This window comes from Nicotiana attenuata, unplaced genomic scaffold (genome assembly GCF_001879085.1).
Source record: "Nicotiana attenuata strain UT unplaced genomic scaffold, NIATTr2, whole genome shotgun sequence".
NCBI lineage: Eukaryota > Viridiplantae > Streptophyta > Magnoliopsida > Solanales > Solanaceae > Nicotiana > Nicotiana attenuata.
Window position 1 is genome coordinate 15,092 of NW_017671527.1, and position 15,388 is coordinate 30,479.

Sequence of the window (15,388 nt, forward strand, 5' to 3'; positions counted from 1 at the left end):
ACATGCACACTAACCTAAAAACATCATACGGACTTGCTCGTGCAATCAAATCGTCAAAATAACATCAACAACTATGAATTTAGCATCAAAATCAAAGAAAATCTCAAGAACTTTCAAAGTTTCAAATTTTACAACTAAGGTTCCGAATCACGTCATATGACCTCCGTTTCTTACCAAACTTTACAGGCTCAACTTAAATCACATATAAGACCTGTATCGCGCTCCGGAACCAGAATACAGGCCCGTTACCATCAAATTTCAAACACATTTCATTTCTAAAAACTCATATATATTCCAGCAAAACAATTTTCTTTAAAAATTCATTTCTCGGGCTTGGGACCTCAAAATTCGATTCCGGGCATACGCCCAAGCTTCATATTTTCCTACGAACCCTCCGGGACCGTCAAATCACGGGTCCGGGTCCGGGTCCGTTTACCCAAAATGTTGACCGAAGTCAGCTTAAATTCATTTTAAAAGCAAAATTTATTATTTTTCACAGATTTTCACATAATGGCTTTCCGGATACACGTCTGGACTGCGCACACAAATCGAGGTGAGGCAAAAAGGAGGTTTTATGTCACGACCCGGATTTCCCACCCTCGGGAGTCGTGATGGCGCCTACTAATGAGAGCTAGGCAAGCCAACTTAATTAGCAATTTCATTAAAACCCTATTCCTTTTTAACAATTAACAGCATTAAATAAAGACGACGGAATTAGAATCATAAGCGGAAGACTTAAATGTAGATAGATGGTCAATAATACAGAAGTTCCAACACATATATCTCTACCCCGGGATTGGAGACACATACTCACGAACATCTAAGGAGTACTACATACAAAGTATGAAAGAAACATAATTTGTTTATCTCGGGTACAATGAGATGACAGCCAAATGTAAAGATAGACGGGAGACGCCGGGCCTGCGGACGCCTGCAAGCTACCTCGGGTCTCTCTGGACTGAAGGTTCGCCCCCGTGCTAATGCTGCTGCTGCTGCTCAATACCTGGACCTGTGCAAAAATGCACAGAGTGTAGCATCAGCACAACCGACCCCAGGTGCTGGTAAGTGCCTGGCCTAACCCCGGCGAAGTAGTGACGAGGCTAGACAGGACATACCAAAAACAACCTGTGCAGGTGTATATGTATAAACAAGTACAATGAAATAACAATAGAAAATACCAGCTAAGGCAGGGAGGGGACATGCTTAGGGGAAATACAGATGAACACAATTTATCAGAAGTAAACACGAAACCACATCCGATCTCATAATCTATATAAGTGGTCGGCGTGCCACACGATCCCATTTCATAATATATATATATCTAGGTGGTCGGCGTGCCACACGATCCCAGTTCATAATATATAAGTGGTCGGCGTGCCACACGATCCCATTTCATAATATATAATTGGTCGGCGTGCCACACGATCCCATTTCATAATATATAAGGATTTCCTGGCAAGGGAACAAGCATCAATTCAACCATCCCGGCAAGGGAGAATACAAATAAACCATTAACTCCCGACAAGGGAGCAACAACATTAACTTACATGTCCCGGCAAGGGAGTAATTACAACTCTTCCTCTTTCGTTCATTTCTTACGTCTTAATCGTGTCATATTTCGAGCCAACACTCCAAGGAGTTTACAATTCATATTTTTCCTCTTCATATTGTTCACATTATATCGAGTCCATCAATTAAACAAGAAGGAGTCACTATAGAATCCCGAATAAGCACAAGCAAGGACTCACGGTCATGCTAGACACCGGTGTATAGATACTCGTCACCATGCCTATACACCGTACTCAACATTTAGCAATTAGCAAATAATACTCTAATCCTATTCCCTCAAACCAAAGTTAGATCAAACACTTACCTCGAATGCTCCAACTCAACTCAAGCCTCTAGTATCGCTTTACCCTTCGAATTCACCACCAAACCGCTCGAATCTAGTCACAAATACTTGAGTGTATCAACAAATGCTAATCTAATAAATTGAATGCATGAAAAGTAAATTTCCCAAAGTTTTACTCAAAATTTCCCAAAATGCCACGTGGTCAAAACCCGAGGTTCGAACCACAACCCGACTACCCATTCCCCCATGAACTAAGATATATAAGTTATTTTGGAATCGGACCTCAAATTGAGGTCCAAAACCCCCAAATTGTGAAACCCTAGTTCTACCCTAAATTCCCAAATTCCCCCATTAAAATCTTTGTTTTGAAGTTGAAATTATGTTTAAAGATGTTAAGAAGCAAGGAAAATAAGTTAGAGATCACTTACCAATCGTTTTGAAGGAGAAGAATCGTTTGGAAAATCGCCTCTTATGTTTTGGGTTTTGAAAAAGTGCAAAATGACTGAAAATCTCAGATTTATATACTTTGCTGAAGGACTGGCGCGGACCGCGCAAAAATGCCCCGCGGCCGCGCCGAGGAAGGGAGGGAAAACGACTCTCTGAACCTATCCAGCGCGGACCGCACTGATTTGGTGCGCGGCCGCGCTGGTTGACCTAGAGTTCACTGGCCCTCTGAACCTAGCCACGCGGACCGCGCAGAAATGCACCGCGGCCGCGCTGTTTCCAGCGCGAACCGCGCAGAAATGATCGCGGCCGCGCTGGGGGCCTGCAACACCTGGACCTGCAATTTCTGATGCTTTTAAGTCTAAAACCCTCCTGGGACCCACTCAAAACTCACCCGAGCCCTCGGGGCTCCAAACCAAACATGCACATAACTCCAACAACATCCTACGGACTCATCCGTGCGATCAAATCGCCAAAACAACATCGAATTAGGCCTCAAGACCCATGATTTCCTTCCAATTTCCATGAAACATCAAATTTTACTGTTGCTAGCTCAAAACACGTCAAATGACGTCCAAATCTAACCAAACTTCACAGCAATTGCTTAACTCATATTTAAGGCTTGTGCCGGGCGTCGGAACCAAAATACGAGCCCAACAGCACAGTCTTCTAAACAAATAACACTTTCAAATTCTTTAATTATTTTTAGAAAACAATTTCACACAATAATTCATTTCTCGGACTTGGAACCTCGGAATTTGATTCCGGGCACACACCCAAGTCCCAAAGTTTCCTACGGACCCTCCGGGACTGTCGAACCACGAGTCCGGGTCCGTTTGTCCAAAACGTTGACCAAAGTCAAACTCGATCAATTTAAAACATTAAATTTTTATTATTTTTCTCACAAATTCACATGTAAACTTTCCGGTTACGCGCCCGGACTGCGCACACAAGTCGAGGCAACCCCCAAGTGAGGTTTCCAGGGCCTCAGAAGTACAGAGGAAGTAGGAATACAGGTGATGACCCCTTTGGGTCGTCACATTCTCCACCTCTAAAACAACCGTTCGTCCTCGAACGGACAAAAGAAAGGAGTACCTGAGTCGGGGAAAAGATGGGGATAACGACTCCGCATTTCAGACTCGGACTCCCAGGTCGATGCCTCAGGAGGCTGACCTCTCCACTGAACACGAACAGAAGGAAAACTCTTGGATCTCAACTGACGAATCTGCCGGTCCAGAATAGCTACCGACTCCTCCTCATAGGATAAGTCCTTGTCCAACTGGACAGTACTGAAATCTAACACGTGGGTAGGATCGCCGTGATACCTCCGAAGCATGGATACATGGAAGACTGGATGCACAGCTGATAAGCTAGGTGGCAACGCTAGTCNATAACACTTTCAAATTCTTTAATTATTTTCAGAAAACAATTTCACACAATAATTTATTTCTCGGACTTGGAACCTCGGAATTTGATTCCGAGCACACACCCAAGTCCCAAAGTTTCCTACGGACCCTCCGGGACTGTCGAACCACGAGTCCGGGTCCGTTTGTCCAAAACGTTGACCAAAGTCAAACTCGATCAATTTAAAACATTAAATTTTTATTATTTTTCTCACAAATTCACATGTAAACTTTCCGGTTATACGCCCGAACTGCGCACACAAGTCGAGGCAACCCCCAAGTGAGGTTTTCAGGGCCTCAGAAGTACAGAGGAAGTAGGAATACAGGTGATGACCCCTTTGGGTCGTCACATTTTAATGCCTCGGAACACAGAATTTACTTCCAAAACGAGTGATGACCTTTTGGGTCATCACATTTTCAACTTACACATTTTAAGGTGAAACATGGGTCAAGTTGGACGGATTGGTTTATGACTCATTGTTTAGCCCATCTTGACCCAGCCCATCTTAGCCCAAGTACACTTTGGGCTGGGTTGGGCAATGACCAATTTATTGATCTAACCCATCTTGACCCGCTCAAATTCAGCCTAACCCGCCCATTTGTCACCCCTATACTTATGGTTGTTGGGAGAAATTGCAAATCATATGATGTGATTTCAAATCTGATGCAATCAATGTTTTAAAAGGCGGGGGCGTGAGGCGAGGCGTTTTACATCTGAAGAGGCGAGGAGGCGTAAGCCCTGAGACATGGGGCGTAAGTCCCTCGGATCTTTAAATTTTACTAATTTTAAGAATTTTAAGATAGTATAAAATAAAAAATAGTTAAAAAACTTTCATTAAATCACAAAATTATAACAACTAATCTAATTAAAATACTTATAAATTATAATTCGACTATGAATAATACGAAAAGCATGACATATATCATAATATGCAAATTAGCTGCAACGTCGTACAACTTAAACAATAAAAGTAATGTATTCGATATGAAATCTTGTATGTATCTCTTAATGAGTAATGAATTGAAAGAATTTCGATATTATAATTTGATATTTTTTTAAAATACTCCTTTTATTTAATATGCCTTTAATTTGAAAGAGAATTTATATAAAAATATAATTCACAATTTAAATACGATTCTCTAGCATCATTTATTTTTAAGTTTCAACAAGTTAATCAAGTGACACATAATTCACCATACTATACCATGATAACTAATTATTTGTAAATAGTTGTGCTAGCTAATACTGAGCTATTAAATTAATAAGTATTGTATCTCGTAAATATGAAAAAAATAATATTTAGGAAAATAATTATAAAAATTTATGGACTATTATACAATAAACGACATAACAAAAGTTAATAAATAAAACTACTTTTAAAATTGAAAAGATTTATTAAAACGTTTTACTAATTCATAGTACAGNAGATTTATTTAAAGTTTACTATCATAGCAGTCTTAATGGATAACGTGCAATAATTTTTATTTTAATTGTGACATAAAATACTGTCAACTTAATGATTTATGATGAAGAAAAAAAGTAATTTTGAATAGTCAACGATTTATTAAGAAAATTTGAGGATTTACAAGGTTAGTTACAAACAATTGCATAAAGTTCTATTAGGCGAGCTCAGTACGCTGGGTGTTGGGCGTGTCTGGGGCGTAAGTCCCGAAGGCCAAGGTGTAAGTCTCGTGGAACTAAGCCCCACGTATAAGCGCAGGGGCGTTTTACGAGTGCTCCGCCCTGGGGCGAGTCCCCATTCTGCATTTTAAAACAGAGGATGCAGTTATGACCTATGTTGAGCGGACTCTCCAAAAGTATTACCGCATCCATATCGGTATGAGTATTTACACGCTTGAAAAAATCTTGTTAACTCTGCATATTAAACGGCTAAAAATACCAGCACATTTCTTCTTTTATTATGTGTAAAATAATGAGCAGAGACGATACACACACAAGCCAGAACTTCAGATTTAGACCTTCAAGAATGGTTCCACACAAGAATATGTCTCACTAAACATTAATCTGACTTCTGTATTACACAAACTTCAAAACTTGGATAACCAAAGACAAAATATTGGGTCTAAAGTCCAACAAAGCAGAACATAATACAACTTAGCTAAAGAGTATACAAATTTAATGCCCCTTTTACATAGGGGTATAATAACTTTATGATTTAGTATATATTCACTGACAAATAGAGGGAACACCAAAAGGTTAAAAGAAGTATTCCACAAAAAAGAATAAATGGAACAAATTGTAAACAAATATGAATATGTGTCAGCTCCCACTGCTTCATATCTACACAGATGACTTCCCACCTATACTCCTCTCTTTTTATTCTACCACCTTGTATACATTAATATCTCTTCCTGCAAAATCCTCCTACAGTACTACACATCAAATGTTTGGCAGCGAAAGGAAATCCCAACAATCGCTTGCTGGATCATTATAGACTAATCGTCACAATTCAATCCGCAGACTTCTAGCACAGGGCCATCTCTTGAGACAAACGGGTTGACTCGTACCCACAACAAGGTTAATACTGAAGCAAGCAGAATCGACCATACGATAACTATGGTCGGTGTTCGCTCTTGCTTGCCCATCAATCCTTTAAGGAACGGGTAAAGATGAATAATAACCCACAAGGCAAAGAATAGCCTACCAAATAAGGGTCCCCAAGAATCATAACCGTTATTTATTGCGTCCGAGATGCCAACCACAACTCCAACCATGTTGACTATTAGCAAAGTCGTAGGTGGGATTAATAATGATGTCCACTTGAAGATATAGAGATCGGAAAATGCCCCGTCATCTCCTGCTTTGGATGTGACAGTGAAACTTGTTTCCACACCAGCCAAAACCTTGAGCAATCCTTGAAAGAGAGCAAAAAAATGCGAGGATGCGCCTCCAATAACCCAAAACTGTTCATTTCTCCACCAATCATCTATACCAACACCACCCCACTGCATCTCAAGGATACCGGTGGCGGCAATAGAGATGAAGAGTGCCATGAATAAAATGCTGGCATAATTACTGATCTGCGGATGTTTAAACATATGATTAGCGAACAACCTCAGTTATTTAAGAAATTGGAAATCATTAAGAAATAAATGCCAGACTAAATGGAAGTGGAAGTGCAATCCTCAGTATTTAGAAGTATCATTAGGTGTCTCACTAATGCTATGAAATGCACGTAAACAAGCATTTCTATATATATGGTTAAGCCGATAGATATATATGCTCTAAATCATTGCTTTTTCAGTAATTTTCTTTAAAAGATTTAGCAGGCCAACAGTGGAACAAGAAAATGAGTTACCTCAGGAACAATGAATTTTCCAGTGAGAAGGCAGATGGCGGGTAAGAAACAGTAGACAATCAGGGGAATGGACGTCAAAGGATATACAACTGAGTTTATGTAAGAGAATCTCTCCAGAAATTTCAATCCACCTCCATATCCATACCAGATTGGGCAATGCTTGCTCAGCAAAATTTCAACTGATCCAAGAGCCCACCTAAGAACCTGATGGAGACGGTCCGAAAGATTAATAGGGGCCGAACCCTTGAAAGCAGCCCGCTGAGGCATACAATAAACGGACCTCCATCCATGGCAATGCATCTTGAATCCAGTCAAGATATCTTCTGTAACGGAGCCATAAATCCACCCAACCTGTTTAAAAGGTTAAAGATATCATGAGCTAGTGAACCAAATTTACTACATTCTTCCGTGACAAAAAAGTAATGAATGGGTCTTACCTCCTTCCCCCATTCTGTTTTATCTTCGTAACCACAGCTAATAACATGAATGGCTTCCTTCAAAAGTGATGAGGTACTGGCCTCCATTGGAAGACCACCATTTTCTAAAAGCGTTGAGGCAACAAAAACAGGAGACTGCCCGAATTTTTTCTCTAGTTTCACTTGGGATGCCAGGCGTGAATCCATGTTTGCTACTGTAATGCAGCAACATAAGTTAGTCTTTTCATCTCTACTGATCAGTGCTAAACGACAAGAACAACTATTATTCGTTAAGAGCATAAAGGTCTAACCTTCAACTCCTTCAATTGTTTCAAGAGCATATATTTGCTTTGATGTCTCCCTGTGCTTTGGCTTCTTCTCTTTCTTTGTTTTCCCTTTCTTGTTCGTTTTCGATCTGAAGCAGCAACAGCAAAAGCACAATTTATGCCAGCAGTTGCAGGTCTTGCTTGGTTTCTTCTTTTTGGCAGGAGCATCATATCCGTAAAGTGCATGCCTTCTGAAAACACACCCCGTACCAACATATATTGGTCCTTGTATACCATCTAAGCCTTTCATGTTAATCTGTAAAGAATTTCAAGAAATCAGTTACTGCCTAGATGGATTGAGAAATCAATCTTGTCAATGCAACAAGGGGTATATATACATACATCAAAGAATACGACATTTCTGTTTGAGTATCTGTCGTGACGATCAATCCCATCAAACCTTTGTGGAAACTGCACGTAGCAGATTTTTTTTCCTGAGGTGGGATCCATCATGAAACACATGGCTTCCCTCAACGCCTTGCTATTGTTGATGTAGTGATCACAATCAACATTTAACAGGTAAGGAGCATTTGATATGACTGCTGAAACCCTCATCTACATACCAGAAGGAAAGACAACATTGACAAAATCAGAACACCCTATTTTTCATGAATAAGAATTTTCTTTTTGTTTCCCTATTTTAGGAAACATAAGGTCAGTTGAATTACCAAAGCATTCATGGCGCCTGCTTTTTTATGGTGATCGAACCCAGGTCTCTTTTCACGGGAAACATAAACCAGGCGAGGTAACTCATTTCCTTCAACATCTCGAACACCATCTTCACCAAGGAATACCTATAGAAGAGTTAATAAGAAAATCAGAAGCTGCCTATGCCCTGGGCTTCATCTAGAATATCCTTGCTGACAATAGAGTTTGATAGTCCGTGGCAGGGACAGGAATTTTTATTTTAATTAACACACTTGCAGAATCCATGCTGCTACTTGGTGGAAATTAAGGGAAGATAGAGAAGATATAGTGAATGACCGGGGAAAGATAAATAAGAGGTACATGATAAAATTGCAATTAAATTAGAAGGGTAATGTATAACATGCCAACAGAATTTTTGAAGAAAGACTACGTTCGAAGGTAGCAGAAGTCTCAGTCAGTTGTACAGTGAATCCATGAGAATAAATTGCTCTTACCTGGATCATACCAGGATGATCTCTGACATTGTTCCCGGGCCATGGTGTGCCATCCTGCATTGTCCAACCTTCCTCAGGAACCTTTTGAGCAGTTGCCACTAGACCGTTTATGCGGACTTTAAACTCTTCATATTCTCTCTGCAAGCCATAAACAACAAAATATTCAGATCAAGCCACATAGAAGGAATAAACTTAAATGCCTGAAACAGGTTTGATGCATGTCAAAAGAAAGGGATAGATTAATATGTGGTACAAACCTTCATGGCTCGGCGTTCTCTTACAAATTCGGGATGAACTTTATTTTTCAGATAGTCCATCTTTAGAGAAAAATACCATTCTGGAGCACGGGGTTCAATATTGTATTTCTTGCAGAAAGGAGTCCATTTTCTGGCAAATTCAGATGTCTCGGAAAGGGCTTCAAAAGTAAGCATAGCTGCACCATCATCTGACACATAGCATGTAACTTTATCCACTGGATAATCCACAGCAAGAATGGATAAAACAGTGTTTGCAGTGATTAATGGTGGCTCTTTCAAGGGATCAACTGTGCTGACAAAAATGTCGACCGGAGCTAACTCCGAAGGCTTTCCTTCTTTTTCATACCTGAAACAATAAAGCATGTGAATACATGACAGATTCTCTAAAAACCAATGAACCCATTAAGGCTACCCCAGAAGTCGGGATAAATCTGCAGATCTCCTCAATTTCAAGTAGACCCCAAAATATTATAACAGCAGAATTCTACCTGAGTGAAAGCCGATCAAGGTATGTTTCTCGCACTATCGGGCACCACTTTGGGAACTGATCAAGAATCCATGAAGCAGCAAACCATATCTCACAAATAACCGATGTTAACCACAAGCCATATGCATCATTAACTGGATGAAGAATTCTATAATGGAAGAAGAGGCCAAGAATTGCGAGACGGAGTATGATTAGAATTCTGTACGGGCTTATCTTGCTTGCAGAAATGGGCAACTTTCTAGATAGTGGCTGCCTTCCTTCATCCATCCTGAGAGAAAGAGCATTTAAGAAAAGCTTGCTTAAAATTCACTGAAACATTAGTGAGTTAGAACGACAGTATTTATATTTCAGGAAGAACAATTGTGCTTTTTATCCTGCATGCATTATTAAAAAAACTGCATAGTTTCCCTTCCGCACTTATACCAGTTGAGCCGCCAATAAAAAAGGAAAATCAAAATTATTTACGTACATAGGCAAATCAGGATCATCCAGATCATCCCCATGATAGTCTCCACCACCATTTCCTTGATGCTTGACCACCTGGAGTTTCTCATTCTGCTTTTTCTTCCACTCTTCCATTCGGTCCTTCCAAGAAACACTTCCGTAGCCATATAGCGCAATGTCTTTCTGTGGAACCATTGGCCTTGGATGCACTATGACACCAAAAAAGCATTGCATCACTCTCATGTAATCAGGTACAACAATCGAGAGAATACACAATAAGAATGGGCTAAAATAACTTACAGGACGTTGATGACTCAGTATGATAAACCCCATTTCCAGAGCCAGTAGATGGAGGAACTATGAGAGCATGCTGATCAGAAGAAATCTGAGCATCCTGGAATGTGAAAATGGGGAATATTAAACTTACACATCCTCCAGATCATGCAAGTGATCGTTTTTCTTCTTTTCATTATTCAAATTAAAGGCTTAAAGGGATAAAATTTACCTCTTCGCCATAGGTCAAAAGAGGTATTTCTATTCCGGGAGTAGATGAATCTTGTTTTGAGGACGTGGCATTTTCGTATGAACCAGCATGACCACTTCCCCCATAAACAGGGGGAACTGGACCTGAACCGTTGCGGCTTAAACTCCCAACACTGTAATCAAACTCGTGCTCTATGTCATCAATGTCGTCTTCTTCTTCATCGCCCTCAACACGCGGACTACCTGAAATCAAACCCATATATATTGAATGAATATAATGTGTCCGATGTACTCAGCCGGGCTTCTTCTGACGTTCGCATAAAACAGCAAAACGCGCATACCTTTAATTCGCTTGTATCTAGTTTTGCACTGAGGGCAAGCTTGATTTCCCTCTCTCCTTTCATACTCATAACATGGTCTACAAACAGGGAAAGCACATTCGTTGCAAGCAACAAAGGGCTCTCCATCTACTGTGATTTCAATTTCATCCCCACAAATCTGGCAAACTTGTCCACTTAATTCGCACACTGACTTTATCTGGACAACAGAAACACCATCCACAACAAAAATTTACTGCAGTCAGCATCCAATCACCAGTGCGAAGAGTAAAACTTAGGTTGACTTTTATTCACAAAGTAATAAAGATCATTTGATACAGCAGGACAATGGAGTAAAGCTAAGAACAAGAAGCCTCAACAAAAATTAGAAAAAGCTGGGCTGCATTTTAAAATAATCCTCAAATAAAAATAAAAATCACAAGGACATGTAAAAAAGATAAGAACATTGAAGAAAAACAAAGAATGAACCGTCGTAATTTCATAGATTGACAATTTGCCTACACCAATTAGTAAACAAAAGCTGACAAAATATAAGACAAAAAAGCTAAAGCCTTCAATAATATATAATAAAAGAAATAGTCTAAAACCACTCAAATTAAAAGTTCAAAGAATATCAAGGAAAACTAACAATCACAAAAGTACAGCTGAAATAAACTCCTCCAATCAACGAAAGAAATGAAAACAAAGGGAAAAAAGAAGTAGAAAAGCAAAATACATTCTCAGCACAAATCTCCTGTAAGACAAATGAACCAAAAAATCCAGATGCAGAAACTAAAGAAAAAACAGAAAATTTACTTATAAAAAAACAGATTTTTTTTATTTACCAAAAACCCTAATTAGATGAAATATTAATCCCCACCACAAATAGAACCGACAAAGGGCAAATGGGTATCTGAAGAAGTCACAATATAACAAAAATGAGGGATTTATAAAGAGACTTACCCTTCCAATTTCATCAGCATTGATTAGCACAAACTCATTCCTATTGTGTGAACCAGCAATAAGCCTCCCTCCAGTATTCATCGCCATTTTTCACAATCCAAAATCCCAGAAAATAATAAATCTTGAAATTTATCAAAAACCCCACCTCAAAGATTCAACCTTTCAGTGCCCAAAATGAATAAAGGAGCCACCTTTTACACTAAAAACTAAATCTTGGAAAACTCAACCCCCCATCAGAAAATACCCAAAACTAAAAGACCCCCCAACATTGATAAAAGCACAATATATTTAAAAAGGGAAAACCCCAGAAATAAACTACAATATTGTTACACAATAAAAAGTAGCCAAAAAGATAAAGGTGTTTGCCAAGAAAAAGAAAAATACAAAAATAAAAGTAGTTTCTTTCTTTACAACAAGCTAAGACTTGACTGTAATCTGGCTGGAAGTGGTACTATAAAAGAAAGAAAAGAGAAGTGGAAACAGTGTATCTATCACAATGACACGAATAGTATTGAAATGTGGACACATAAAAAAGAAGAGCCAAAACCAAAACCAAAACCAACCGAGTGACTGAATGTGAAGGTGGGTGTGATGTAGAATAGAGTCTTTTCAACCCCCACCCCCCCCACCCCCTTAGTTATTGATATAGGTTAAGATCACAAAACACCAACTTGCATATCTATGTGTGATTCTTTCTTGTATGTAACAATACAAGCAAAAAACTGAGGTGGGGCCCAGAAATTAGTAATGGTGGCCTCCTCCTCAGTGTTATGTCCCCACAAAGAGTTGGTAGCAATTAAAGCTCTATACCCCAAAAAAAAAAAAAAAAAGAAACCAGCTAAGAGGAAACGAAAAGTTTGGTACACTCTATCTATCCTTTCCTTTCCTTATCTTGTTTCTCACTACACTTGTTTTGTGTGTTTGTATTGTATTATACTAACAACAAATATTAAACTATGGAGTTGTATTGGCTGGTTTCTTGGGAATTCTTTAAAAGGGAGTGTCACAATTTTAGTGTGTTGGGAATATATGTTATATATTTTGTGTGTCACAGAGGGACAATACAAGGACAATAATTGAGAAAATCTTGAAACAGAAAATATAATGGGAAAATAAACGCGTAAAAGGGCAAAAAGGGAACTAAACCGCGTGAGCAGATCCTACTGACTAGGTTTTATTTCTCACTATGTGGGTGAGAGGAACAAGTAATAACAGAGAGAGAGAGAGAGAATTTGTTTTTTTATTTATTTATGGAATGTTACAAATGCAGTGAATGTATGTAATGTGTAAGTAAATTATTAGTAATTACTTATATTTTTGTACCATAGCACTTGACCATTGACTAGTGTGAGTATAACGAGATAAGAAATGACCATTCAGGTGGCTTTTTTACTGTTTGTTACTGGTTTGGTTTTATTATTAGGGTTTTGTTAAATTTGATTAATTTTATGTGGAGGTGTAACAAGTTGTATAATTAAATAGTTTTTAAAATTCTTCTTAAATATTTGTTATATAGTTTTTAAATATAAAATTTTATTTTGAGAAAATATACTTGTGAGTTTATACTGGGTTTATTATTGTTGTAGCTCGTAACAAAAATATGTAGACTTAGGGATCATTTAGTATGACGGATAAGCAAAAATAATTTTGGGACAAAAATTTAGTACCGCCTTATTTCTTATTTGGTCACTAATCCAGGGGATGGTTATTACTCTTAGGATAAGTTATCCCTGGATAAAACAGTAAAATTGACAATCTCAAGCTTAAAATAGTACCGCGACACTTATACCTGCCAGAGGGTGGATTAGGAATCCCAGGATAAGGCAGTAAAATTGATAATTCCGGAATTAATACAATACCAAATAATTAATAAAAATAAAAATCAGAAAAACTAATCACAACGTAACTAATATCATTATAACTGATCCCAGCATAATTTGTGTTAACCAAATGACCCATGAGGGAGTATCTAGTTTTTATAGTTTTCGAGAACATAAAAAAAAAATAGTATTGCTCCTTATGCTTTTGCAGCAAATTACAAATCGGAAATTGAAATTTTGACGTATTATCTAGTTGAATGAATTTGGAGCAAAATATTACCAAAACAAAAAGAGGAAATATTTACAACATAATGCCAAAACAAAAATTAAAGAGAAAAGCTGCTCTACACAAACACCAATAGCATGATAATAAATGTCAAAGTTTAACATGGTAATTTCAAAATACTACAAAAATATTAGACCCATATTACTAATGCACAATCCAGATAAAAGTTTGAATGAGTAATCTGATTAAATTAGCCATAATTTTACTATAGAAATGTTTAGTTCTAAAATAAGGTATTAATTCTGAAAGATAATGTGCAATGGATAATTTTAAAATACTTTATATCTTGAAATATCTACTTTGAGAAAAACATTCTATATTATGCTTAATTCATATAGTCATATTATATCCCGAAGGTAGCAGTTACCTTCCAAGAGTTTTTCAAAGATAATATCGTACGGAAATATGGATATAACTTTATAATTTGTAAATAGATAACAGTAATCAGATTACTTTTAGAATGCATTAAATCACTAGTTATACGACTTATGGATACTGAATTTTACAAAAATCGAATTTCAAAATATTCTTGTGCCTGGTTTTCTTATGAAAATACTAAAATTCCTTCTTGGTATTTTTTTCTCTTTGTTTTTCCTTTGTCTAAGTGAATGGCTGCCTTGAAACAACGGTCAAGTTGTCGATAGGTCACAGGTTTGAGTCGTAAAATTAGTTACTAATATTTACATAAGACCTATATTACACCCTCTTGTAATGCGGCTATTCCCCATACCTACATGAACGAGGAATACTTTGTGCACTGAGCTATTTTTATTTTCTTTTTAAGTCCTCGTTAGTCGTTTTCTATCATAAAGAGAAAAGTCCAAGGACCGTGCTCACGGGTCCAATAGTCTTGTCTTGCATTTCTCTTTTGTTTTTTCTTTACTTTATATGTATATTGGATTTATCTTACAATAAATTAAATGACATTAGAAGTAATAAAGCTAATGAGAAATCGCTGGAAAAATGCCTTTGTTCACCTTAGGAATAGAAGAATAGAAACACATAATACTACCAACTAAATGTGTACAATTCAACTCAGGGTAGTTAAAAGAGACATGATTAATTGTATTTATGGAGTTTGTTTTACTCATAGTATTTTTTATTTATTTTTCTATCTGATGTTAAGTATTTTTATAGAGCATAATAAATTTAAATTCGTTATGCGTAACACTTATCAAAGATGGAAGTGCTCCTACTAAAAAAAAATTCTATTCTCAAGATTCAATCCCAGGGCTTTAATCAGGTAGAGGGATCTAATCTATCACATCAGAAGTTCAGGACCCTTGATGGTGTTTTACTTATAGTAACTTGCACACTATAGAGAGGAAATCTCTTTGTTGAATACTTTTAATTTGAACTTGTCAAGATTTTATACGTAGCCATTGTTGGATTTTTTTTGTTTAAAATAGAGGGAAATGGAAAATGGAG

At 37.7% G+C, this 15,388-nt stretch overlaps 1 protein-coding gene across 1 annotated transcript; it reads right to left on the minus strand.

Moving 5' to 3' along the window:
• Positions 1 to 5,691: 5,691 nt before the first annotated feature.
• LOC109208809 (cellulose synthase A catalytic subunit 2 [UDP-forming]-like) lies at positions 5,692 to 12,481 on the minus strand. The gene is made up of 14 exons (XM_019371964.1): positions 11,855 to 12,481; positions 10,916 to 11,111; positions 10,597 to 10,817; positions 10,392 to 10,485; positions 10,117 to 10,300; positions 9,649 to 9,915; positions 9,161 to 9,506; positions 8,904 to 9,041; positions 8,430 to 8,555; positions 8,104 to 8,316; positions 7,747 to 8,017; positions 7,457 to 7,650; positions 7,020 to 7,370; positions 5,692 to 6,741 (listed from the first exon to the last, which is right to left on the minus strand). The coding sequence occupies exons 1-14, from the start codon at positions 11,939 to 11,941 to the stop codon at positions 6,157 to 6,159; spliced, it is 3,273 nt and encodes a 1,090-aa protein (XP_019227509.1). The 5' UTR covers positions 11,942 to 12,481; the 3' UTR covers positions 5,692 to 6,156.
• Between the last annotated feature and the right edge of the window lie 2,907 nt (positions 12,482 to 15,388).